The following is a 26,196-nucleotide window of genomic DNA, read 5'->3' as shown; positions in this document are numbered from 1 at the left end:
CCATTCTGATTGGAGCAAAGTGAAAACAGCATCGCTGTCATCAACATTGTTGCATGTGCTGCATTAACCATGCAAACTGAACGCAATTGTCTCGTAGTCGAGGAACAACAAATGCGCTCCTTGAGTGACAGGGGGCGGGAATAGGTACAGTGCATTCGGAAAGTATTCAGACCCCTGATTTCGTCCACATTTTATTACGTTACAGCCTTATTCTAAAATGTATTAAATAGTTTTTTCCACCGTATGTCTTTGGTCATTACTTCACAGGAGAGCCTTGAACTTAAATGTTTTTTTTTAATCAAAATGCATTTTTTTGGCAGAAATGCCTTCTGGAACATGTGAACTTTCATGTGCCTTAATAACAAACTTGTATGCCATCTGTAAATACGAATACAATTGTTAAATTACGAGCCTAGTTGGTTTAGCAACAGAAAAAATCAGAAACCTTCCCGCTAGCCATGATTGGCTGAGATAATGAGTGGGCTGGAGATGCTGAAAAATGAGTTTGGATTGGTCTGGCATATAGCACGCTTCTGTCTATTTGAGCTGGTCAGTATGTATTGGTAATCCTGTCTAACCCGTCTTTTAAAAAATATATATTGCGTTGTAGATCTGCTTAAGTGTTGCTCTCCACTTTCTGGAGGACCGAGTTTTGAAATCAGTGGAATTCGAGTATGATAGCAAAGGAGATGGAGAAAACACGTGTCTCTGGATTACATCTTCAAACTAAGGGCAACCATGGTATCCGTGACATGGAGAAGCGTCCATTCCATGTATACGGGTAAGATAGTCTAGCTAGCTACATTTTCAGATATTAAATGTTTCTAATTTTGACAGAAAGTAGTTTTCATTTCAAGTTAACGTGTACTGTTAGCTAGCTAGCTAACGTTAGTTGGCTTGCTTGCTAATGTTACGTGTATAATTGTGTTATTCGTATTTCAGAGCCATTTGCTTTGCTAGTTATAGCCTAATGTTAACTAGCTATTCATGCAGAATAGTAACGTCATGAGTTGGGATTATGATTAATTGTTTAGCTAGCTAGCTAGCTAGCTAGCTACATGTCTTAACAAAAGACTCCACTATGCAAGTATCCATTTCAATAGAATGTCACTGCAACTGTTGATAGACATAACTGGTAAATTCGCTCTGGCTGTCTACTTCGATTTCAGAGCGCTTTCGTCTGAGTGTGCCAGAGCGCAGAATAAGTGACGAATTTACGAACGCTCAACACCCTTTGAATATGGTCGGTGTCAGTAAACGTTGGCAGAAAAATAACAAATTGTTGCCAGCAGCACAGTTGCAGTCACCAACGCTCTGGATAACATAAAAACAGCCTAACCAGCTCTGCTAGGGCAAGGAAAATGGTCAGTGAGCTGTTCTCTCATTTGTGTCTGGAAGTAGCTAGCAAATTAGCCAGTTAGCTTGGGTGCTTGACTGCTGTTAGGGCAGAACACTCAGATCAACCCTTAAAGATATGGGTGGGGCTAAAGCTTAAGAGGGTGTGAACGATGCTGAATGGGTGTAGACAAAGAAGAGCTCTCAAGTAGGTACCAAAACATTCAAAGGCCATTTTCTCAAAAGTTAGGTTACAAGTTTATCAACTGTCAAAGCAGAATTACTTTCCCATTGTTCCTCAAATGCAGTGTATGATATACCATTTTGTAGCTCTGTGTCCCTGCTTTTATCCAATGTAAAAAAAACACATTTTCAAATTTTGCTACATAAGACTGAATCAAGGCAGTCAGTCACATTTACATAAGTATTCAGACTCTTTACGTGGCACTTTGAAGCATCCTTGGCAGCGATTACAGTCTTGACTCTTCTTGGGTATGACGCTACAAGCTTGGCACACCTGTGTTTGGGGAGTTTCTCCCATTCTTCTCTGCAGATCCTCTCAAACTCTGTCAGGTTGGATGGGGAGTGTGGTTGCACAGCTATTTTCAGGTCTCTCCAGAGATGTTCGATCGGGTTCAAGTCCGGGCTCTGGCTGGGCCACTCAAGGACATTCAGAGACTTGTCCCGAAGCCACTCCTGCGTTGTCTTGGCTGTGTGCTTAGGGTCATTGTCCTGTTGGAAGGTGAACCTTCACCCCAGTCTGAGGTTCTGAGCGCTCTGGATTTGGTTTTCATCAAGGATCTCTCTGTACTTTGCTCCATTCATATTTCCCTCGATCCTGACTAGTCTCCCAGTCCCTGCCGCCGAAAAACATCCCCACAGCATGATGCTCCCATCACCATGCTTCACTGTAGGGATGGTGCCAGGTTTCCTCCAGACGCGACACTTAGTATTCAGGCCAAATAGTTCAATCTTGGTTTCATCAGACCAGAGAATCTTGTTTTCTCATGGTCTGAGAGTCCTTTAGGTGCCTTTTGGCAAACTCCAAGTGGGCTGTCATGCGCCTTTTACTGAGGAGTGGCATCCGTCTGGCCACTCTACCATAAAGACCTGATTGGTGGAGTGCTGCAGAGATGGTTGTTCTTCTGGATGGTTCCCCCATCTCCACAGAGGAACTCTGGAGCTCTGTCAGAGTGTACATCGGGTTCTTGGTCACCTCCCTGACCAAGGCCCTTCTCCCCCTATTGCTCATTTTGGCCGGGCGGCCAGCTCTAGGAAAAGTCTTGGTGGTTCCAAACTTCTTCCATTTAAAAGTGATGGAGGCTACTGTGTTCTTGGGGACCTTCAATGTTGCAGACATTTTTTTTGTACCCTTCCCCAGATCTGTGCCTCAACGCAATTCTGTCTCTGAGCTTTATGGACAATTCCTTCCACCTCATGCCTTGGTTTTTGCTCTGACATGCACTATCAACTATGGGACATTGTATAGACAGGTGTGTGCCTTTCCAAATCATGTCCAATCAATTGAATTTACCACAGGTGGACTCCAATCAAGTTGTAGAAACATCTCAAAGATGATCAATGGAGACAGGATGCACCTGAGCTCAATTTCGAGTCTCATAGCAAAGGGTCTGAATACTAATCTAAATAAGGTATTTCTGTTATTTTTTCTATACATTTGGGGGAAGAAATGATAAAAACCTGTTTTTGCATTGTCATAATGGGGTATTGTGTTTAGATTGATGAGGGAAAAATATATATTTGATCGATTTTAGAATAAGGCTGTAATGTAACAAAATGTGGAAAAGGGGATACTTTCTGAATGCACTGTAGATGTAAAAAGCGGCATGGAAAGAGGGAGAGCAGAGAGAGATGACTCAAGTAGCGAAGTAAACTATAAAAATGGACGTTACACACAGTGCATCACATTTAACAAACCAAACATTCCAATACTGTTTTAGAAGGTAAAGTAAAAACGCAAACCGGTCCGCACATCAATACCGTTATATTGTAAAACACAGTATATCGCCCAACTCTACATTTTAATATTTGTGGCTACTTTTTAAGTAAATACCTGCAGTCAACTTGTGCAATACTTTAGGAGATTAAGCAGATTGCATTCTTCATTTCACCTGTCACATTATTTTATATTGTGTTTTGTTTATAAATAGCGCAACGGGAGAAAGTAGCCAGAAGTTGTATTGACAGGGTTTGCATTTTAAAATGAATGTAAACAATGTTTTTTTGCTTCAATAGAGTGATCAGGGACGTGTTAGTATATTTTTCGTTCACAGAAAATACATTAGTGTGACACATTTGGCAGAAAAAATTGCAACGCTAATTGGCTGGCAGCTTCAGAAGTAAATGAGCTGTCAATGAAATAGCAAGGGCTTTTTTGCAAAATCGATGCATGGCTATCATATTTCTAATGTTTATCGTAAAAAGTGTTTTGCTTAAAGTTAATCTTGCATTTTACCAGGTGTCTGGCAACACTGAGAAAAGTACCGGAGAAAAGTAGCTATACATCAGTCAGAGCGCTGTCAGCTGATAGAATGCCAGTTCATGAATTCTCATCTCAGTGGAGAAGTGCAACTGAAGCATGAAATGAGTCTAATGCCGAGCAGAAATTACAATAACTAGCATTTTACATCTGCTTTTACAAAACCCAGCAAGATAATTCTTATGCGTTTTATCATTTTTTTCCTGCGTGAAAAACGCAAAATTCTGCATGAACACAACCCCTAAATTGAATTTGCTAATTCGTTTAAGTAAGTGGCTGAATTAACAAGGTGACGGGGCATCATATTGTGAAAGCTTTCTGGATGAGTTATTTGTACAGCTTCCACTATCTTGAATTCCTTACGTTTTTCCTCCTCTCAGCCTGTCTGCTCCTCCCTCGTCTTCTCAGAGCAGGCAGGCCCATTGCGATTCCAGACAGACACAACTTGTAGCCTACACATGCAGCTCCAGAGCCAGTACTGTTCTTCCTTCAGACAAGAATGCGTCCAAACTTTGTTAATTTGCACAATGTCTCTCGCTCACATTCGCATGTAAATGTCCAAACTCACCAAAAATTACATTTGGTAGCTCCTACCTATATACAGTATGTATAACTTTATGAGCTGGATTGCCTGTCTTTGCAATTAGTTTATTTTTGTTTGCTCTCGTTAGCATACTTAGCTAGCAGCCTCCATTGAAATGTGTTATTACTTGTGCTCATTTTGGTAGCATTCTGTTAATAGACACCCAATTGGCTTTTTTTCAAATTTTTTTGGCGACCCCTTGTCTGCTAAGCCGGTAATACCGTATATCCAAGTATGAGAGAAGGACAATATGACGATAAGAAAATCTGGATAACGCCCAATCCTAGTTAGAGAGCACATCATGTTTGTAATGGGAATATTTAAGATGAATAAAGTGTATATTCAGTTAAGAGTGATGAATGCAACGTTCTGTTGAATGTTGTGGATTTTTCTCATATCAGTTGATAGTGTTTGATATCAGATAGGACCGAGGACACACTGATAATTTGTATTGGTGACAATCACTGTGTGACTCTGTAGCAGCTGACAAAGTCACTGCCTGGTATTGTATGTGGTGTGTGGTGAGGTAAGGATAGCTTATATTAAGCAGTGTAGGGTAGTGTGTGAGATAGAGTTCAAGCTGTACACGCTGGATAGCCAGGCAAATATGTGACTGAGGGTTGGACTGTAGTGATCCACTCTGTCCGTCCGTCTGTCCATCTGACGCACACAGTGTGCCCCTTCCTGTCTACTCTACATAACGTTGTCTTTTTTACCTCAAGAAATGCGAGACATTTTTTCCTGGGAACGACTAAATCCCGACTACATTTCTTTCATTTAATTGTGTAACAGTTTCAACAATATGTTGTTAGCAGATATCCATCAAGGTAGATTATCCCATACTTACAGTGCCTTGCGAAAGTATTCGGCCCCCTTGAACTTTTTGACCTTTTGCCACATTTCAGGCTTCAAACAATAAGATATAAAACTGTATTTTTTTGTGAAGAATCAACAACAAGTGGGAAACAATCATGAAGTGGAACGAAATTTATTGGATATTTCAAACTTTTTTAACAAATAAAAAACGGAAAAATTGGGCGTGCAAAATTATTCAGCCCCCTTAAGTTAATACTTTGTAGCTCACCTTTTGCTGCGATTACAGCTGTAAGTCGCTTGGGGTATGTCTCTATCAGTTTTGCACATCGAGAGACTGACATTTTTGCCCATACCTCCTTGCAAAACAGCTCGAGCTCAGTGAGGTTGGATGGAGAGCGTTTGTGAACAGCAGTTTTCAGTTTTTTCCACAGATTCTCGATTGGATTCAGGTCTGGACTTTGACTTGGCCATTCTAACACCTGGATATGTTTATTTGTGAACCATTCCATTGTAGATTTTGCTTTATGTTTTGGATCATTGTCTTGTTGGAAGACAAATCTCCGTCCCAGTCTCAGGTCTTTTGCAGACTCCATCAGGTTTTCTTCCAGAATGGTCCTGTATTTGGCTCCATCCATCTTCCCATCAATTTTAACCATCTTCCCTGCCCCTGCTGAAGAAAAGCAGGCCCAAACCATGAGGCTGCCACCACCATGTTTGACAGTGGGGATGGTGTGTTCAGGGTGATGAGCTGTGTTGCTTTTACGCCAAACATAACGTTTTGCATTGTTGCCAAAAAGTTCGATTTTGGTTTCATCTGACCAGAGCACCTTCTTCCACATGTTTGGTGTGTCTCCCAGGTGGCTAGTGGCAAACTTTAAACAACACTTTTTATGGATATCTTTAAGAAATGGCTTTCTTCTTGCCACTCTTCCATAAAGGCCAGATTTGTGCAGTATACGACTGATTGTTGTCCTATGGACAGAGTCTCCCACCTCAGCTGTAGATCTCTGCAGTTCATCCAGAGTGATCATGGGCCTCTTGGCTGCATCTCTGATCAGTCTTCTCCTTGTATGAGCTGAAAGTTTAGAGGGACGGCGGGTCTTCGTAGATTTGCAGTGGTCTGATACTCCTTCCATTTCAATATTATCGCTTGCACAGTGCTCCTTGGGATGTTTAAAGCTTGGGAAATCTTTTTGTATCCAAATCCGGCTTTAAACTTCTCCACAACAGTATCTCGGACCTGCCTGGTGTGTTCCTTGTTCTTCATGATGCTCTCTGCGCTTTAAACGGACCTCTGAGACTATCACAGAGCAGGTGCATTTATACGGAGATTTGATTACACACAGGTGGATTCTATTTATCATCATTAGTCATTTAGGTCAACATTGGATCATTCAGAGATCCTCACTGAACTTCTGGAGAGAGTTTGCTGCACTGAAAGTAAAGGGGCTGAATAATTTTGCACGGCCAATTTTTCAGTTTTTTATTTGTTAAAAAAGTTTGAAATATCCAATCAATTTCGTTCCACTTCATAATTGTGTCCCACTTGTTGTTGATTCTTCACAAAAAATTACAGTTTTATATCTTTATGTTTGAAGCCTGAAATGTGGCAAAAGGTCGAAAAGTTCAAGGGGGCCGAATAATTTCGCAAGGCACTGTATACCATGGAACTGTTGAACACTCGTTTCTGATTGGCATTCTAGAGCATGCATTATTTAAGTAATAATGCCAGAGAAGCCGGTGTTTGAAATATATATTGGCACGGATGTTGTTGGCAAACCATGCCAATATATCCTCTAAACAGCAGCTTCAAGAGCATTATCACTTTTATATAAGGGGTTACCAACATGTTCAAAAAATGATTTACATATTCTCATTAAAAACATTATTTGGATTATTTTATTCATACTATTTCATCCTTCCACAAGATATAGTCCTGACGCAAATCTGGGGTTGCTACCCAAGCCGGCTGGTTCTTCGTTCTATCGGTTCGGTTGCCAGAGACGCGACTCGGTTGTTCAGTCTTTTTGTTCTGTATTTATGGACGTGACCCAGTCGTTCGTTTTAAATGTTCCGTTGCCATACTGGCTGGCAACGTTCTTATCCCTTGCTTGCTAGCTAGCCAACTACTGCTAACTCACAGTCACGTCAAACAGTGGAGCCAGAATAACAACAAAGTAGCTGCATTTGCATTTCTTTAAGCTGTTTTCTAGTGCTATTTATTTGGATACATTCATAACAATGAGCTAATGAGGCACGATTTCGCCTGCCATAGAAAATGTGCTCTCTCGTCAGGACACTGTTGTTCAGAGGAGCTAGCCAACAGCACAGCTAACACAATCACTTCAAACTGAAGCTGGAAAGACTGGAAACTAGCTGCACTTCGTTTCTTTTTACCTGTTTTCTATTGATAGTTCTTTGTATATATCCATAAAAATAATGCTAATTCACGATTTCGACAGGCTAAAAAAAGCTGCCTCCCGATACGTTAATTTCCATGCGACAGCTGGAGATCGTATTTGAATATTGAAACAATGTTTCAAATATCGGAGAGACAGACAGCAAGGTTTATACAAATCTCCCCTGTTGAAAACTAAATGTTAGTCTAAAAGAAATGTGAGATAATGTCTAGATGCTTTTTATTAAAGTGGAGATTAAGTTTGTAAATTGCTTGGCTGGGCTGATGAGACAGTCAGATGGAACAGAGTAAATCGGCATTTTAACTCATAGATTTAGCTGGTGGTAACTTGTGGAATAGACACCGTCTGGATTGCAGTTTTAACCAATCAGCATTCAGGATTAGACCCACCCGTTGTATAATTCCCTATAACGCACCATATAGTTTAATCTTACATGTTCTATGTTTGAGCTGCTTTTGAAATAAAAAAAGTAAAATTGAAAACATTATTGGCATTATTTCATTTCATTTTCACAATAGCAAGCTAGGACTGATGGTTTGGTTAGCTAAACAAGCAAGTCTGATTGTTTGGTTACCAAGGCAGCTACTGTACAGTTGAAGTCAGAAGTTTACATACTCTTAGGTTGGAGTCATTGAAACTTGTTTTTCAACCACTCCACAAATTTCTTGTTAACAAACTATAGTTTTGGCAAGTCGGTTAGGCCATCTACTTTGTGCATGACACAAGTAATTTTCCCAACAAGTGTTTACAGACAGATTATTTCACTTATAATTCACTGTATCACAATTCCAGTGGGTTAGAAGTTTACATACACTAAGTTGACTGTGCCTTTAAACAGCTTGGAAAATTCCCCAAAATTATGTCATGGCTTTAGAAGCTTCTGATAGGCTAATTAACATAATTTGAGTCAATTGGAGGTGTACCTGTGGATGTATTTCAAGGCCTACCTTCAAACTCAGTGCCTCTTTGCTCGACATCATGGGAAAATCAAAAGAAATCAGCTAAGACCTCAGGAAAATAATTGTAGACCTCCACAAGTCTGGTTCATCCTTGGGAACAATTTCCAAACGCCTGAAGGTACAACGTTCATCTGTACAAACAATAGTACGCAAGTATAAACACCATGGGACCATGCAGCCGTCATACCGCTCAGAAAGGAGACACGTTCTGTCTCCTAGAGATGAACGTACTTTGGTGCGAAAAGTGCAAATCAATCCCAGAACAACAGTAAAGGACCTTGTGAAGATGCTGGAGGAAACAGGTACAAAAGTATCTATATCCACAGTAAAACGAGTCCTACTGCTCTAAAACGACCATAAAAAAGCAAGACTCTGGTTTGCAACTGCACATGGGGACAAAAATTTAACTTTTTGGAGAAATGTCCTCTGGTCCGATGAAACAAAAATAGAACTGCTTGGCCATAATGACCATCGTTATGTTTGAAGGAAAAAGGTGGAGGCTTGCAGGCCAAAGAACACTATCCCAACCGTGAAGCACGGGGGTGGCAGCATCATGTTGTGGGGGTGCTTTGCTGCAGGAGGGACTGGTGCACTTCACAAAATAGATGGCATCATGAGGAAGTAAAATTATGTGGATATATTGTAGCAACATCTCAAGACATCAGTCAGGAAGTTAAAGCTTGGTTGCAAATGGGTCTTCCAAATGGTCAATGACCCCAAGCATACTTCCAAATTTGTGGCAAAATGACTTAAGGACAACAAAGTCAAGGTATTGGAGTGGCCATCACAAAGCCCTGACCTCAATCCTATAGAAAATGTGTGGGCATAACTGAAAAAGTGTGTGCGAGCAAGGAGGCCTACAAACCTGACTCAGTTACACCAGCTCTGTCAGGAGGAATGGGCCAAAATTCACCCAACTTACTGTGGGAAGCTTGTGGAAGGCTACCCGAAACGTTTGACCCAAGTTAAACAATTTAAAGGCAATGCTACCAAATACTAATTGAGTGTATGTAAACGCCTGACCCACTGGGAATGTGATGAAAGAAATACAAGCTGAAATAAATAATTCTCTCTACTATTATTCTGACATTTCACATTCTTAAAATAAAGTGGTGTTCCTAACTGATCTAAGACAAGGAATTTTTACTTTGATTAAATGTCAGGAATTGTGAAAACTGAGTTTAAATGTATTTGGCTAAGGTGTATGTAAATTTCTGACTTCAAATGTAGCTATCTAGTAAACTTGCTAGCTACTTCAATGGAAGTTGAGCACATTCCTTCTTGCAAATGAACACATTTCTAGCATCAAATGTGTTCAATTATAGCCATGATATAAAAGGGATAATCAACTCTGGAAAATAATGCAACTCCATGGAAGGTTAGTTCCACTCGGCTAGCACGTCATGGAACACACCTTCCACGTCGTTCATTATTTTCCATAGATCGTTGATTATCCCTTACATAAAAGGTCATTGTCTGGGAATGGAAAAATGGAATGTACCTATTCATACAGTACTCCAGAATGACACTCATGGCGTCCCTCATGTGGATCCAATTAATGTTATATTTTTCTTCTCTATGGAATTTTAAACCATGTTTTCAAAACAAGCATCCCATGCATGCTCCCATTGTGAAACCAGAGACATACATCTGGCCATTGTGGGGAATGTAAGTTGAATGTAAGTTGTGTTGCTCCACAAGCATCCTTTGTCATGGGGTGTTTTAATTAGCCCAAGCCATCAGTGGGGAGGAGAGGGAGGCTTATGGTGGGTTAGCTTGGGGCACAGAACCATCTGTAGGCAGCCTTCACTAGCACTCAGAGAGATGGATGGAGCAGTGATGGGGCCAGTGGGCCACAGACCCCTGGAGATCCTGCCTCCAAGCCCTATCAGCATGGGGAAGATAGTAAGCTGGAAGATACCAGACAGCATTAGATGCAGCCAGGACATTTGTGGATTAGAGTTTACAGGGAAATACTGTGGAAAAACTCAAATCCAATAACTATTATGTTGGCTTATAACTCACACAATTGTTCTTGAAGGGAATTTCAATCAGCGTTTACCGACTGAACTATTTTATGTGTTTATGACTATTGCTTTGATACTGATAACTAAACTAACTGGTTTTACACACCAACCTAGAAACCCTTTGACTTTGTAACTGACAACCAATGAATCAACATCACTGATGCCCTCCTATCTCTCTCTCTCTCTCTCTCTCTCTCTCTCTCTCTTTCTCTGTCTCCTCCCCCAGGTATTGGCCCAGTGTTAGGTCTCATCTTCATCCCTGTGATTGGCTCAGCCAGTGACCACTGCAACAGCAGCTATGGCCGTCGTCGCCCCTTCATCTGGCTGCTGTCCCTGGGTGTCCTCCTAGCCCTCCTCATCATCCCCCATGCCGACCTGCTGGCTGCCTACTTCACCTGGGGCGGACGCACCCTAGAAGTGGCCTTCCTCATCCTCGGGGTGGGCCTGCTCGACTTCTGTGGCCAGGTGTGCTTCACGCCGCTAGAGGCGCTCCTCTCGGACCTGTACCGCGACGAGGAGGACTGCAACCAGGCCTTCGCCATGTTCTCCTTTATGGTCAGCCTCGGAGGCTGCGTGGGCTACCTGCTGCCTGCGCTGGACTGGAGCCGGGGCCTGCTGTCCGTCTACCTGGGTGGCCAGGCAGAGTGCCTCTTCTTCATGCTCATCCTCATCTTTGTGACCAGCGTGCTGATCACCATGAAGGTGTCGGAGGAGCCGCCGTGTGCTGGTGTCGCGGCCCTGGAGCCAGCTCCTCTCCTGGAGGCCGGCCGCTGCAGCATGCCACGCTCCTGCTGCTACCTGCTCAAATGCAAGCTGCGGCTGCTCAAGTCGGGCCCGCTGCTGTGCCTGCTGAGGACGTTCTGGTCCATGACGCCAGCCATCTACCACAGCTACTGCCACGTGCCCTGGGTAATGAGGCAGCTGTGCGTGGCCCAGCTTTGCAGCTGGATGGCTGTCATGTCCTTTATGCTCTTCTACACAGACTTTGTGGGGGAGGGGCTGTACGAGGGCGTGCCCAGTGCCGCTCCCGGGACCGCCTCCAGGCAGCGCTACGACGACGGTGAGTTGGCTTTCTTCTCTATGGATATACTGTGTGATCTATCACTTACTTTGGCGGAATGCCTCTTTCATCTCTCATGTAGACACTATTTGATATTATCACATACATACTTTGGCTGGGCAAGCTCTGCTTCATTATATCCTTGATCTTTGATGTATTCACAATCAGAGAACCCAAAGTTCTCAAACGGCCACGTCCAATAGAGTGATTTTGTATAGAGAAAGTTAGAATCCTCCCCCAACCTACTAGTGAGGCCTCAAAGTGCAGACAGCCCCAGTCCAGTTCACCCTGCCACTCCTGTCCTCAGTCCGCACCTTCACCACCTGGCCACTCAGCTGCTTTGCCGGCTTGGACAGCTCCCTCCGCCACAGCTGGGCCGGATGCGTGCACATTCCAATGGCACAGGTGGGAGGTAGTCGGGCAGAGGAGCAAGCTTCGGTGTTGCCATAATATTACCTAGAGTTTCCAGTCACTGTACCTTTCTCCCTGGTAATAAAGTGTGCATTAAGAGTCTGGTTCCTAATCCCCTATAATATTGCATAGCTTTATTGGATGAGGAGATGATGATCAGTGTAAAAGAAGACCTTCAAACTTCAAACTGCGTTGAATCTGACTGACATAATACCCCAGACTCGCAGCAGAAAAACAGAGATGAGAGAGACAAAGTGAGAGAAAAACTAATGGTGAGAGGGACAAAAAGAAAGAAACCTTCTCCCACACTGAGAAGTTTCCCAGGTCTGTTCTCTGTGTGTAGTGGAGCTCTGCAAGGCTTCCTGCTTCTCCCCCACCCCCAACCCTCCCTCCCACCCACCCCCATCCCTCCCTCCCATGCCTGCAGGACAAGGAGGAATGTCACACTCACAGTGCATTAATGTCAAACAATCAGTGTACAAAGAGCATGTTCATTCAGGTACAGGGCAGAGGCCAAGCACAAAAGTCTGAAGCCTGACATATTTATTTAAGTTATTTGAATTGTATTTATTGTATTTAAACTTTATTTAACTAGGCAAGTCAGTTAAGAACAAATTCTTATTTACAATGACGGCCTACCCTGCGGGGGCGGGGGCTGGGATTAAAAATATAAATAAATTAAATACAAATATAGGACAAAACACACATCACGACAAGAGAGACACCACACACTACATAAAGAGAGATCTAAGACGACAACATAGCATGGCAGCAACACATGACAACACAGCATGGTAGCAACACAACATGACAACAATATGGTAGCAACACAACGTGGCAGCAGCACAACATGGTAGCAGCACAAAACAGGCTACAAACATGATTGGGCACAGGCAACAGCACAAAGGGCAAGAAGGTAGAGACAACAGTACATCACGCAAAGCAGCCATAACACAGTATTTACTACAACACCCCATAATTGAGATTACCTTTTTCACCACAATGTGGTTTATCCTCAGTGCAAATTTGATTGTATACCCTGAACTTCCAATGCTGGTTAAAGCTAGTCCACTATCTCATGCAGTGTTTGTAATGTGGTCTTGGTCCTTTGCTTTCAAACAGCTAGTCGATCCACATCCTTTTCCCATGTAATATTAGCTGCCATGTTGCTGAACTTGTGTCCTATGCACTTAGGGGGGAATTCAAACCTGAGTTATGTGTGCATAAATGAAACTTAATTCCCTTTTTATGCACTTTTCTCTCTACGCATATTATTTTCTGTGAACAATTGTTTTTTATTGGGTCAAAAGGGCAATCCAACCATAAAACTACAATGACACTTTTCCCCCAATTTTTTAATATAAATATATTGTTTTACTTACATACCCTCCCACCCATTCCAAACATACCCCTTTTTTTAATCAAATTAAAATAAACAACACGTACTACACTAGAATATACACAGCAAAGTCAATTTGCTAATACAACGCCATCAAGTAAGCATTTTACATCACATCCAACAGTTTAGAGATTTCTGAGGCGGCTACTTTGCATGTTTCCAGAGTGCTAGGTCTGGCTTTATTCATACAAGCAGTGGATAACTCCAACATAATTACGTCCTGAAAGTATGCTAGCCATTTCCTTATATTAAGGTCATGTGGTGACAACTAGCGCTGAACAACACGTTTTTTGGCAGCAGTCAACCCAGCCAGCCAAACTTTTAGCTGTTTCTCATTCAGCTGCATACCTGTGTCATCGTTAAGCAACAGCGTAATTGGTTCAAGGGGTACAGTTTTATCAATCATGTCAGAGAGAATATACAACACCTTCCTCAAACTCATAAACCTCAGGACAATTCCATATCATATGTTTGTATGTGCCAAGTGTATTGAGGTTACATAGGTCACAGGATGGGTCTGTTTTGCATAAAATCTTACAAGTGGTGTCCAGTACGATCTATGACAAAGTTTAAAATGAATGAATTGATGGTTCGGGTTCTTTGATGAGTGAAATATATTCTCCCAGACATTCTCCCAATCAATAGCCTCATCATCGACAGCCGAATTATCTACCCATGCTTTAACCATTGAGAGATCTTTCTGCTTTAATCGTTGTAAGATGAGAAGAAATAGCAGACACAAAACCTCTGGACTGGAACACTCTGTCACCGGGTGCCTTCCCACACTTGTACCCCATGGAACCCCACAGGCACAAAGCTCTGACTGTAGTCTTAAGAATATAGAAAGAATGACGACCCTTGCAAATCAAAACGAAGACGAAGTTCCTGGAAACTAAGAAGACCCTTTGAGTTGCCTAGTTAAATAAAGGTTAAATAAATCAAATAAATCCAAATATATCCCCTAGATTGTTGACCCCTTTTGCAGACCAGGCTCTAGACTCTAACGGTTTATTACAGGAAGTGATAGCCTTGTTATGCCATAGAGGGGTATGGAGATGTCATTTCCAGTTAACACCTACACACTTCTCAACCTTCCTAAAATTCTCTATTGTGTTAGAAATGATAGGACCAAAATACAGCATGCATTTCCTATTAGATATACCAGACAATAACACATCCTGCAATCTAGTAGGTGAAACAAGTTCTTCCTCAATAGTTCTCCAAGAGACTGATGTAGACTGATCAAGATTGGTGGTAAATACAAACATTTGGTAATGCAAGTCCACCATTACACTTCTGTCGTTGTAACACCTCAAACCTAATCTTCGGATGTTTGCCATTCCAAAGGTATGTACGTATATGTTTATCAATCATTACCCAATAGCCTACTGGGGGAGGCAGTGGGATCATCATGCTCAGGAAACTAATACGTGGCAAAACATTCATCTTTATGGAAGCGATCCTAGTTTGTAAAGAAGCAGGCAACTTCTCCCAAACTGTTTAAATCTCGTTCAACCTCCTTGTAAATTTTCTCATAATTACACTTCACCAGACCATGCAGAGATGTCTCTATTCATATTCTGACTATTAATTTAAACATGGGCAAACGCCAGTATCAGCCAGTGGCGGTCAGTGCCGTTTATGATTTGGCAGGACAATTTATTTTTTTCATGAGCATGGCCTTATTTCTATTATTGTCATTCATATTCCATTCACCCAGTTTAATGTAACATCAATAGGTTTAGGCTACTACATGATACTCAAATGTTCCCTTTACCCATCATGAGGTTGCTACAACCTAGCCTTTAAATTAAAGTTTACAACATAGGTGCACACAGATCGAGAGAAGTGACACATTCAATACCGCCTTGCACACTCTTGCCTGCATCTAGCTGATATAGGGTGTAATCATTAGTTCAACAGTTGCAAACAAGAGTTTCTATTGGACAAAGTCAGGTATTTTTATCCCCGTTTCATTTGCTTCCGTTCAAGAAATGTTTTTCCACAGAATCGGCGGAATGAATACCCCCTGATCACGCGTAAACACAGTTTGCTTTCATAGCAGCCACATTGTATTCCTTCTCACATCTATGCGCTCACCTCCTCTCACCTTTCCCCTTCACTTGTGGACTTCAATGTACAACACATCAGCTGTATGTGACCAGGCGAAAAAACCTTTCTAAGCCAAACCGCTACACACAGCCTACATCGTTGTCACCATATTAGCCATAGTAACGTCCTAGTCAATGTAGCTAATACAATCATGCAGTAACATTAGTGTATAGTCAGTAAGCAATTTAGCAGTTCACCAGCAGGCCCTGGTTGAAATAAATTTATAAAACCAAAGGTTCCCTTGACTTGGAAGAGTTCCAGTGTTGTGTTGGATAGTCATAACCTGTTCAACTTTTGTCTTTCTCTCTCTTTGAGTCAACTACTCACTACATTTTAGCTGTAGCTAATGCTTTCAGTAATATATTAATTCTCTGACAACATGACAGTTCATGCTCCAAGAGTTCTGATAGGTTGGAGGACGTCCTCCGGAAGTTGTCATAATTACTGTGTAAGTCTATGGAAGGGGGTGAGGACCAAGAGCCTCCTAGGTTTTGTATTGAAGTCAATGTACCAAGAGGAGGACTGAAGCTAGCTGTCCTCCGGCTACACCATGGTGCTACCTTACAGTGTGCTGTTGAGGCTACTTTGTAGACCTTCATTGCAAAGCAGTGTGTTTTAATAAATGATTTGGTAACGTGAATATATTTAGTATAGTTGTATCTAAAAAGTATATTTTTAAATGTTTTAAACATTTTATTTTTATGAAATTCATTGAGAAGGATGGTCCTCCCCTTCCTCCTCTGAAGAGCCTCCACCAGTGTCAGCTATTGATAAGACCTAGGTAAATTAGTAATCTGTTTGGAGAAAGGGATTGTAAATACATTTAGCGATTGTTTTAGATAATTTTTCCTTATGATCCCTGAGAACGAATGTGAAACCAGTCATATGGAAGCAAACTGAAAATCAAATCAACAGGTCATGTATTACAGCCTCTATTCCACAGTGAAGTAAGCTATAAATAGCTGTGCCGTTGTTCAGAATTTTAATTGTATGCCCTCATAATTTGCCGGGATGAAATTTGGAGACCCAAGCAGTGCCGAACCTGCCGAGTTGATTTATGTGCTTTAGAATGTTTAATTATATGCCTGGGCTTTTCTCAGTTTTATCTTACAATTTGTATCATGTTAAATATTAACCACTATCGGGAGTCACCGTCAGTAACCACATTTCATCCACAGCTTTTATGCGAGTAAAGTCATACAGTAAAAAAAAAAATACAGACAGCTGTGATGGAAACAGGAAGTCTCGGTAAAATGTTATAGATGCCAATTTGTTCATTCAACATTATTAGGCTACAGATTAAATAAATTATGATAAATTTCACAGAGTGGTGAAAGGGCACAGTGATGAGCTTGATGCTGCTTTCCAATAAATATCTAGGGTCTTATTCTGGTGACATGATGATCAATGATTGACTGCCGTTTGACAAATAAAAATATCCATAATAATATCCATAATAATCTCATCATGTAGACTAGCGTACCCACACAGACTACCTGCACTGTATCTGTGAGCTGTTGGCTAGAGAGCAAGTGCCAAGACCAGAGTAGGCACATTTGTTATTTAAAGAAACATTTTTATGTAACAAGTTTAAAATGCTTTGAACTTTCGATTTTTATTCGGAACATGAAAACTTGCGTGAAAATTTACATTTTGTGTGCACTACCTCATCACGCACTTATTTTTATCCGCAACAAGTTCGTTTGGTGGAAACACACCACTGGCAGGAAAATGTGCATATTTTCTTTATGCAGATAGTTTTATATCCACATAAAAATCTGTTGCCAATTGGATGGAAACCTAGCTCAATTTGTATCCTACATTTTGGATCATTCCATTCCACTCCGTTTAGCTTTATTTCCTGTTCCTGAGGGTCGCTAGCATTAGTGGATCATATTAGGCTAATGTTGTGAACATTTGGGACATGTAGCCTATTTGAATCATTATGGAACTCAGACCACACGTAGCAGCTTAAACCTGGAGCCCGGTACACGTTCATGACGACTGGACCGTTGTCATACAGTTCCATGATTAGTGAGAATTAGGGTAGATTTATAGGATTATTGTTCAACCCCTATTGTACACTTTTGTCCACCTTCCAATATGTCATGGATTGAACTTGAATATGGCAACTTTCAGGATGAATCAAAGCACTGTATTTTTGATTCATCAATATAGGCAATTTTTTGTACATACTTTCTTAACCCTAACATTTGCCTAAATAATCTACAAGATCAAAGTATTTTTCAATCTATCAGTTGGTGCTGAAACAGAGACAAATATACATATATTTAGATGGCTGTCTTTCATTGGACTATGCCAGTTTCAAGGACTATGCCAGTTCTGGACTTCTGGATCTATGTCAAGTAATGCAAGGGGAAGAAATGGCACAGCAGCCATTTTGGGAGGGGGTGTGGATGACCACACACCATAGCAGTCATCTTTGGTACAACATTAAAAAGTAGCTTAGGCACTCTTTACAAGGTTCAAAAGTTCCCTTTGAGGAAGACCACGTACATTCTCTCAATGTATTTTAGTCAGTCTGTCAACAAAATTCTAATTAAAGGTACACCGTATTTAAGGGGATGGCTAAATAAGATAAATGTACTGAAAACCCATTCGAATGAAATGCCACGAGAAAATCTGTTGGCCAGCAAGTCGGAGGGTGTTCAGCGGTTGAATTAAATGTATTCAGTATGTGAAAGGTAGCCACATCTGTAGAGCGCATTACGCGACTGCATTAGGTGTCTGAATACCAACTACTGAGAAGTGTGTAGGAAAGGTGTGCGTATGAAGGTGTACATTTCCTAAGTCTAAATCGGCCCCTTACAGCTAACAGTAATATCAAACCGCTTTAAATACTACAAATAAAGTTGGCTCAGGCAGCCGCCTTTCCATACTAGTTGTAGGCCACCCTCCCTGTGATGCCATATAGACTAGGGAAGGTAGAACAAACTGAGTTTCAGACATACAGTATTTGTGCTGAGGAGTCTGCACCTCTTCTTTCAAATACTTGGAGTGTTTGCTCTAGCTTACCTGAAGTGCAATATGGGTGGGGTTTGCAGTTTGGGGACTATTCTATTGGTCCATTAAGCCAGGCATACTCAATCAAGCACAGATGAACTATTTGAAAGAATATCATATAGTATTTGAACCCAGGTCTGGTGAGACCGGAGCAAGAGACACCGCCTCACAAACACGGGCCTCCTCCTGTCTCACCCGCAGAGCTCTCACTCAGGATTTATTTAAGGTTAATTTGGTCTGTGATGGTTTCTGATAAAGTCCGGTCAAACTTTTTTCTGACTCAACTGTTTGCTGACAAACCAATTGTTTTCTGGTCTTTAAAATCCTCACAGACCTGAGTGGTACAATATACTTAAGCAATAAGGCACGAGTGGGTGTGGTATATGGCCAATATACCATGGCTATGGGCTGTTCTTCAGCACGATGCAACGCGGAGTGCCTGGATACAGCCCTTAGTCATGGTTTATTGGCCATATACCACAAACCCCTAAAATGGCTTATTGCTATTATAAACTGGTTACCAATGTAATTAGAGCAGTAAAAATAAATGTTTTGTCATACCCGTGGTATAGTCTGATATACCACGGCTGTCAGGCAATCAGCATTCAGCGCTTGAACAACCCAATTTATAATACGAAGTAAGCTCCAAAAGTATTGGGACCAATGTTCCCTCTAAGATGTGTGTGTGCGCAGTAGCCCCGAAACGGCCGTTCAGAAGAAATACAGTAGCAGCACATGGAGAGAAGCACGAGATTGAACTTCACTCAACTTTCTAGAGTTTTCCATGTTAGTTAACACTATCAACGTTTCCCTTTACTGTGACAATTGTGATCGAATCAACACAATATTAGAACTTTCAATGCAACATACCGAAACAAAATGAGCTATGCAAGACTTAGTATGCAAAACTAGCTACGCAAGAGATTTTGTTGTAGGCAGCACGCATCGGAGTAGGATTCTATTGCATTAACACACAACTCAGCCCATTCTTTACACAGACCGGTGCGGCATAACCAATCAGAGATGCAGTAGGCTTATATGCAAATAGACCACTGCCATGAATGGATCTGTGCCATTTACTTTGAACTAGACTGTGATGGTAGGCCTACATAATGATCCAATAGCCAAGTGGATCTATACCATTTACTTTGAACTAGACTGTGATGGTAGGCCTACATTATGATCCAATAGCCAAGTGGATCTATACCATTTACTTTGAACTAGACTGTGATGGTAGGCCTACATTATGATCCAATAGCCAAGTGGATCTATACCATTTACTTTGAACTAGACTGTGATGGTAGGCCTACATTATGATCCAATAGCCAAGTGGATCTATACCATTTACTTTGAACTAGACTGTGATGGTAGGCCTACATTATGATCCAATAGCCACAGCAGCTTGCATGGCCGCTGTTAAAACGGTAACTTAAAGCGGGTACAGCCTCAGTGTTCACAGTAAACGCGCACTGGAAGTTGCGCAGGATTTTCACAACGTTCAAGTTTGCGCGGAGCAGACATGACATTTGCTCACAGCCGCATTTTTTTTGAGGGATCATTGATTAGGACATTGACACATTTTTGTTGTTTTGGCTCTGTACTCCAGCACTTTGGATTTGAAATGATGCATGACCATGAGGTCGAAGTGCAGACTGTCACCTTTAATTACAGCACTTTTTGTACATAGACCCTCCATTTTGGGGAACCAAAAGTATTGGTAAAAATGTAGTTATGTGTATTAAAGTAGTAAAGGTTCCATATTCCTAGCACACAATGACTACATTAAGCTTGTGACTGGATGCGTTAGCTTTTTTTTGTGTGCGTTTCAGATTATTTTGTGCCCAATAGAAACTAATGGTAAATAATATATTCTGTCATTTTGGAGTCACTGTTATTGTAAATAAGAATATAATCTGTTTCTAAACACTTCTACATGTGGTGAAGTGTTCTGCATCTTTAAACACGATTGAAGTATCATGTGTTGTCGAGACTGTGAAATGGAACACCCCCACTAATAACTTCAATCATAAAGCCGGCTCCTACAGGGGTAATTTTTAATAGTAAGTGTCCGGGTGAGGTTACTGGTCGTATTTTGCATTTGCAACCACAACCTGTTGTGGTGTTATAGTACTGTATGTTTGACCTTGTTCTTGGGTTGTGTCTGTTTGTCTATGCATGAATCTAGGACGATTAGCTAGTTAACTAACTAGAATTATAATCATGTAGAATTATTGTACCCATAAATGTTAGGGACATAATTGATATTACATAATCTTGTATCTTCATTTGTTACCACAACTTCAATCCTGTCTTGCAGGCATCCGAATGGGCAGCCTGGGCCTGTTCCTGCAGTGTGCTACCTCTACTGTCTTCTCCCTGCTCATGAGCCGACTGGTCCGCCATTTTGGCTCGCGCCGGGTCTACCTGAGCAGCATGGTGAGCTTCACCATCTCTGCCCTGGTCATCTGTATGTCCAAGAGTGTGGTCCTGGTCACTGTGATGTCGGCTCTGACCGGCTTTGCCTATGCCACGCTGCAGACGCTGCCGTACACCCTCACCTGCCACTACCACAAGGAAATGGAGGTAAGGACAGAAAGGCACACATACATACAGTACTCTGTGGGCCCTGTACTTCCTGAGCATAGTGTACATATGAAATCATATTTTAACTGTGATACAATTCTGTTGACTCCTTTAGATGCCGTAGGAGTCAACAGCCATGTATCAGGGCTGAGTAAACAGCCATGTATGTTCCAATACAAACAAACGCTCACATCGTGGTCATAGTCATATCATTTTTCTCCCTCCCTCTGTACACATACCCAGTCCAGCCCTACACAAACAGACTCCCTTGCACACACTGCCTAACCCTAGACTGTGTATTGAATTTACTTATCTCTCTTTGCATTTCAGGTTTACATGCCAAAAAAGAAAACAAAAAACTTGCTTAAGTACGGGATTGTGATCAAGCAGGACTCGATCACCCATTTGACAGCTGTGGCCGAGGAGGGGGGGCTGGCCCACAAACTGGGGGGCACCAACGGGCATGCCTTCTTCAGCCAAGACGGCTCAGACTACTACCCCCCTCCCCACGACCAGGATGGGTCGTCCCATAAAGCCACGGGCCCCGAGCAGGATGAGCCAGAGGGCTACGAGAAGCGTGGCGTAGGGTTGGACTTTGCCATCCTGGATAGCACCTTCCTCCTCTCTCAGGTCTTTCCCACTCTCTTCATGGGCATGATCGTTCAGTTCACAAAATCCGTCACTGCCTATATGGCCTCCTCCGCCATCTTCGGCATCATCGCCATCTATCTGGCCAACAACATCATCTTTGACCAAAAGGACCTCAAGAGCTGAAAGAATCAGGAACCAAGGGTGAAGGAATGCACCCCTGGCTGCACTACCACTCCCTGCGCTTGCAACGCTCCAGTGTCTTCGCTGACCGTTGCCATGGCATTACCAATGGATTGCAATGAGGCAGCCCGTTTATACGTTTGTGTGTATGTGTGCGGCAGGAATGAAAGAAAAATGTATACCCATGACAATTGTTCCCTCCAGAATTTACTGCAGCTAGTTACTGTGTCTACGAGAGAGACTGTGTCTGTGTATTTAGAGTGTCTCTCACCTTGTTCCTATCAGACACGTAGATGGCCTCTCAGAAGGGTCATTTCTCCTTCTCCTCAGGTACAGCTAGCTTCACAGCATGATCGGACTCCATCAGCCCTTAGACAACTGGAATACAGATTTATTACCATTTCACTCTCATCTATGTGAGGAGTGTGTCAATGCTATATCTTTAAAACAGTCTGCTGTTAGGGCTGGATTCAATCCGTACTACGGAAGATCTGTGTTAAAATGTAAAGGTAATTTCCGATTAAGCCAACAGCGTTTACCGTGAATGCGGAATGCGGGAACATTGCCTATAATGTGGATCTTCCGCGATACTTCTGCAATATGGATCGAATCCAGCCCTTAGTCAAAGTCAACAGGAGATTATTGCCCACTTCTCATGCAGACTGGCCAAGAGAGAAAAATACCCAATCTGGAGAGCCCATCACCTGCTTGGGAAAGGTTCTGGGCTCACATAGCTCCATGCTGCTAATGTATGGGCATTTCTGTCTGTTTGTTATTCTCAGCCAGGTTGTGCTTGCAGTCACAATGGGTGGATTATGCATTGCTTACCGAAACATACATGTTATCACACACGTGATAAGTCAAATGAGACCATTGGACTTGTTCGTCAAGAAACTGCGAATAGAAAAATTGGGAATGTTAAGGGTAACTGGCCCCTAGATTTGGATGGTTTTTGGTAATAAACAGGTTTACTGTATATATTTTGTATACAAATTCATATATTTATATTCCTATGGGAATTTCTTATGCAACCTGTTTGGGTGAGGTCATCTGTGTAACTGTGGTGTTGTTAGAATGAAGTGGCTCAATGGCATCATTGCATTTTTGTTTGAAGTCTGTCATCTCAGGATAGTCACCTCTTTTCTAGAAATTTCAGACAGTGCCATATTGTGCTATTTATTACATCATTTCTACTGCCATTATCACGTTCAATCTGAAATGACACTAGGAAAGTAAATGAGGTGAATTAACCAATGCTGTAAAAAATTCAGGTACACTTCTTTTTGGAAACTCCATTAATATTCCCATGAGCAAAATACCAAAAAGTCATACTAGCAACACTGCAGCATTACAGTGAACTGGGTTACTGAAAATAGTTTTGGTATGCAAGATGACAGTTTTTTGTGTTCTGTCATATTTGTTATGCTTTTCACTGTGTATCGTACATCTCTTTTGAAGGTCAACATGGCTCTGTGAAAAGGTGTGTGTGTGTTTTTTGTTGTTGTTTGTTTTACTATCCTTGTGGGGACCAGAAGTCCTCACAAGGATAGTAAAACAAGGAAAATTCGGACAAGTGGCGACATTTCACCGGTCCCCACAAGGGAAAAGGCTGATTTAGAGGTTAGGGTTAGAATTAGGGTTAGGAGTAAGGGTTAGGTTTAGAGTTAATGTTAAGGTTTAGGGAATCAATTGTTTGGTCCCCACAAGGATAGTAAAACAAACTTGTGTGTGTGAATTTCATAGTGCAGTGGAGAGAGCAGGGCAACATGACATGACTCCTGGGGTTCCAGTCACCTAACAGAATACTGCACACAAATAATAGCTATAATCTACAGACTTTCTGTATCTCATCTGCTGCTGTACACTGTGGCCAGTTTATTAGGTACAACCATTTAGTACTGGGTCAGACACCCCTTTGCCTCTAGAACAGCCTGAATTCTTCGGGGCATGGAAACTTTGCTCAACTGTTACCGTTGACACCAAGCAGGATTGGGCCATGGACTCATGCTGTTTACGCCAAATCCTGACACAACAGGAACTGTGATTCGTCAGACCAGGCTATGTTTCTCCGCTCCTCAATTGTCCAGTGTTGGTGATCGCGTGCCCACTGGAGACGCTTCTTCATGTTTTTAGCTGATAGGAGTGGAATCCAGTGTGGTGGTCTGCTGCAATAGCCCATCCGTGACAAGGACTGACAAGTTGTACTGCGCCGTTATTTGCCTGTTTGTGACCCGCATGTTAATTTGCATGATTCTTGTCATTCTCCTTCGACCTTTCATCAACGAGCTGTATTCACCCATATGACTGCTGCTAACTGGAGGTTTTTTGTTTGTCGCAACATTCTCGGTAAACCCTAGACACTGGCCGGCCGTTTCTGAGATACTGGAACCGGTGCACCTGGCACCAACGATCATACCACGCTCAAAGTCGCTTAGGTCACTCGTTTTGCCAATTCGAACGTTCAATCGAACAGTAACTGAATGCCTGGATGCCTGTCTCCCTGCTTTATATAGCAAGCCACGGCCACATGACTCACTGTCTGTAGGAGCGAACCATTTTCATGAACGGGGTGGTGTACCTAATACACTGGCCACTGAGTGTATATTTAAATAGTAATCAAAATATATTGTGGCCTTAAGTTATTCTTCAAAATTGGGGTTTTGTTAGTAAAACGCTTGTGTTACAATCAATATGTTATGTTATATGCATTCTGTGTATGATTTGCCTACTCTTTCTGACTTTCAATCAGAAATATGGCTGTATAATAACCAAACATAATGTAATAGCTCATTTATGCAATGATGAGATTGGCTAAATACAGTTGGCCCTATTGGATATATACTCTCATTTTGAGAATTGGGTCAAAATCAACTTGTTTTTTGTAATATTTCATTGGCAGTTAATGAAAGATAATACCACGTCACTCATCGTTGACAACCAATTACTAAACAGACATGGTAACTTTTTGGGGGAAAAAACAGATGACTTTGAGAAAATTCCCCCTGCACACAGACAAATAAATACTTATCTGACGTACTGTAGAGCATATGGACATACTGCCAAGCCCCTTGGGAAAATAGCAACATTTTGCAAGTGCCTCTAGAAATGTTTTTATTTTTTGGACATAACTATTTATTTATTGTTCTTTTAAAAATCATAAGCACATATTAAAGTATTTAGCATTATTTTTGTTGCATCTGTCAAAAGTGTAAAGGGCAAAAGCTATTTCTTTGAAAAAATAATAAATTATTATTTTGTATAGATGAGGTAAAAGACATCTTGACTTCAGCGCTATAATTTATTTGAAAATTCTTCCATCCCACTCGTTCATCGTGGGTTGCTTACTCTCATATAGCATATTGATCTCGACTGCTGTCAATTTGTCCCTATAGGATGGCAAAGTTATACTACGTATCATTATTTCACTGCGGCACTGTAAGTTGTCAGGAATCCAACTCAACTCACAAAGTTGATGATTTCCTGGTTTACCTTGCAGAATAGTACATTAATATTTAAACACATGGTTTTGTTTCACTTTTAAGTTGTTGGTTTCATCCTGACCATTTCCTCTATGAGTTCTGGTTGTAAAGGAGCAACTTTGCTGGATGTGCCTGTCTTCATGATGACTAATACCTTTGCAGAGTATGGTAAACAACCTTCTGTATCATTATTTATTAGTAAACAGGAAGTAGTCAATACTGTTGCATCAGGATCATTTATAACCACTGTATTGTTTCTCTGTTTTGAGTTTCCCCTATATTTACTTTTGTTGATATTTGTTAGACATACACTATATATACAAAAGTATGTGGACACCCCTTCAAATTAGTGGATTTCGGCTATTTCAGCCACACTCGTTGCTGACAGGTGTATAAAATCGAGCACACAGCCATTCAATCTCCATATACAAACATTGGCAGTAGAATGGCCTTACTGAAGAGCTTAGTGACTTTCAACGTGGCACCGTCATAGGATGCCACCTTTCCAAGAAGTCAGTTTGTCAAATTTCGGCACTGCTAGAGGTGCCCCAGTCAACTGTAAGTGCTGTTATTGTGGAGTGGAAACGTCTAGGAGCAACTACAGCTCAGCTGCGAAGTGGTAGGCCACACAAGCTCACAGAAAGTTGCCACCCGTTGCTGAAGAACGTAACGCATAAAAATCATCTGTCCTCGGTTGCAACACTCATTACCGAGTTC

At 41.7% G+C, this 26,196-nt stretch overlaps 1 protein-coding gene across 2 annotated transcripts in view; it reads left to right on the top strand.

Annotated features, from left to right (window-relative positions):
* LOC106573195 (solute carrier family 45 member 3) overlaps positions 1-25,261 on the top strand; it is a 59,658-nt gene extending 34,397 nt beyond the window's left edge. For both annotated transcript variants that reach the window (XM_014147980.2, XM_045696990.1), the window contains exons 3-5: positions 10,867-11,700; positions 20,964-21,229; positions 21,560-25,261. In XM_014147980.2, coding sequence (XP_014003455.1) covers positions 10,867-11,700; positions 20,964-21,229; positions 21,560-22,003 — 1,544 coding nt within the window. In that variant the 3' untranslated portion in view covers positions 22,004-25,261. The remainder of the gene's footprint in view (positions 1-10,866; positions 11,701-20,963; positions 21,230-21,559) is intronic.
* Positions 25,262-26,196: the final 935 nt, after the last annotated feature.

The sequence above is a fragment of the Salmo salar genome, chromosome ssa16, assembly GCF_905237065.1.
Source record: "Salmo salar chromosome ssa16, Ssal_v3.1, whole genome shotgun sequence".
Taxonomy (NCBI): Eukaryota; Metazoa; Chordata; class Actinopteri; order Salmoniformes; family Salmonidae; genus Salmo; species Salmo salar.
The sequence above is the reverse complement of the archived record's forward strand: the minus strand, read 5'-3'. Positions and strand labels throughout refer to the sequence as shown.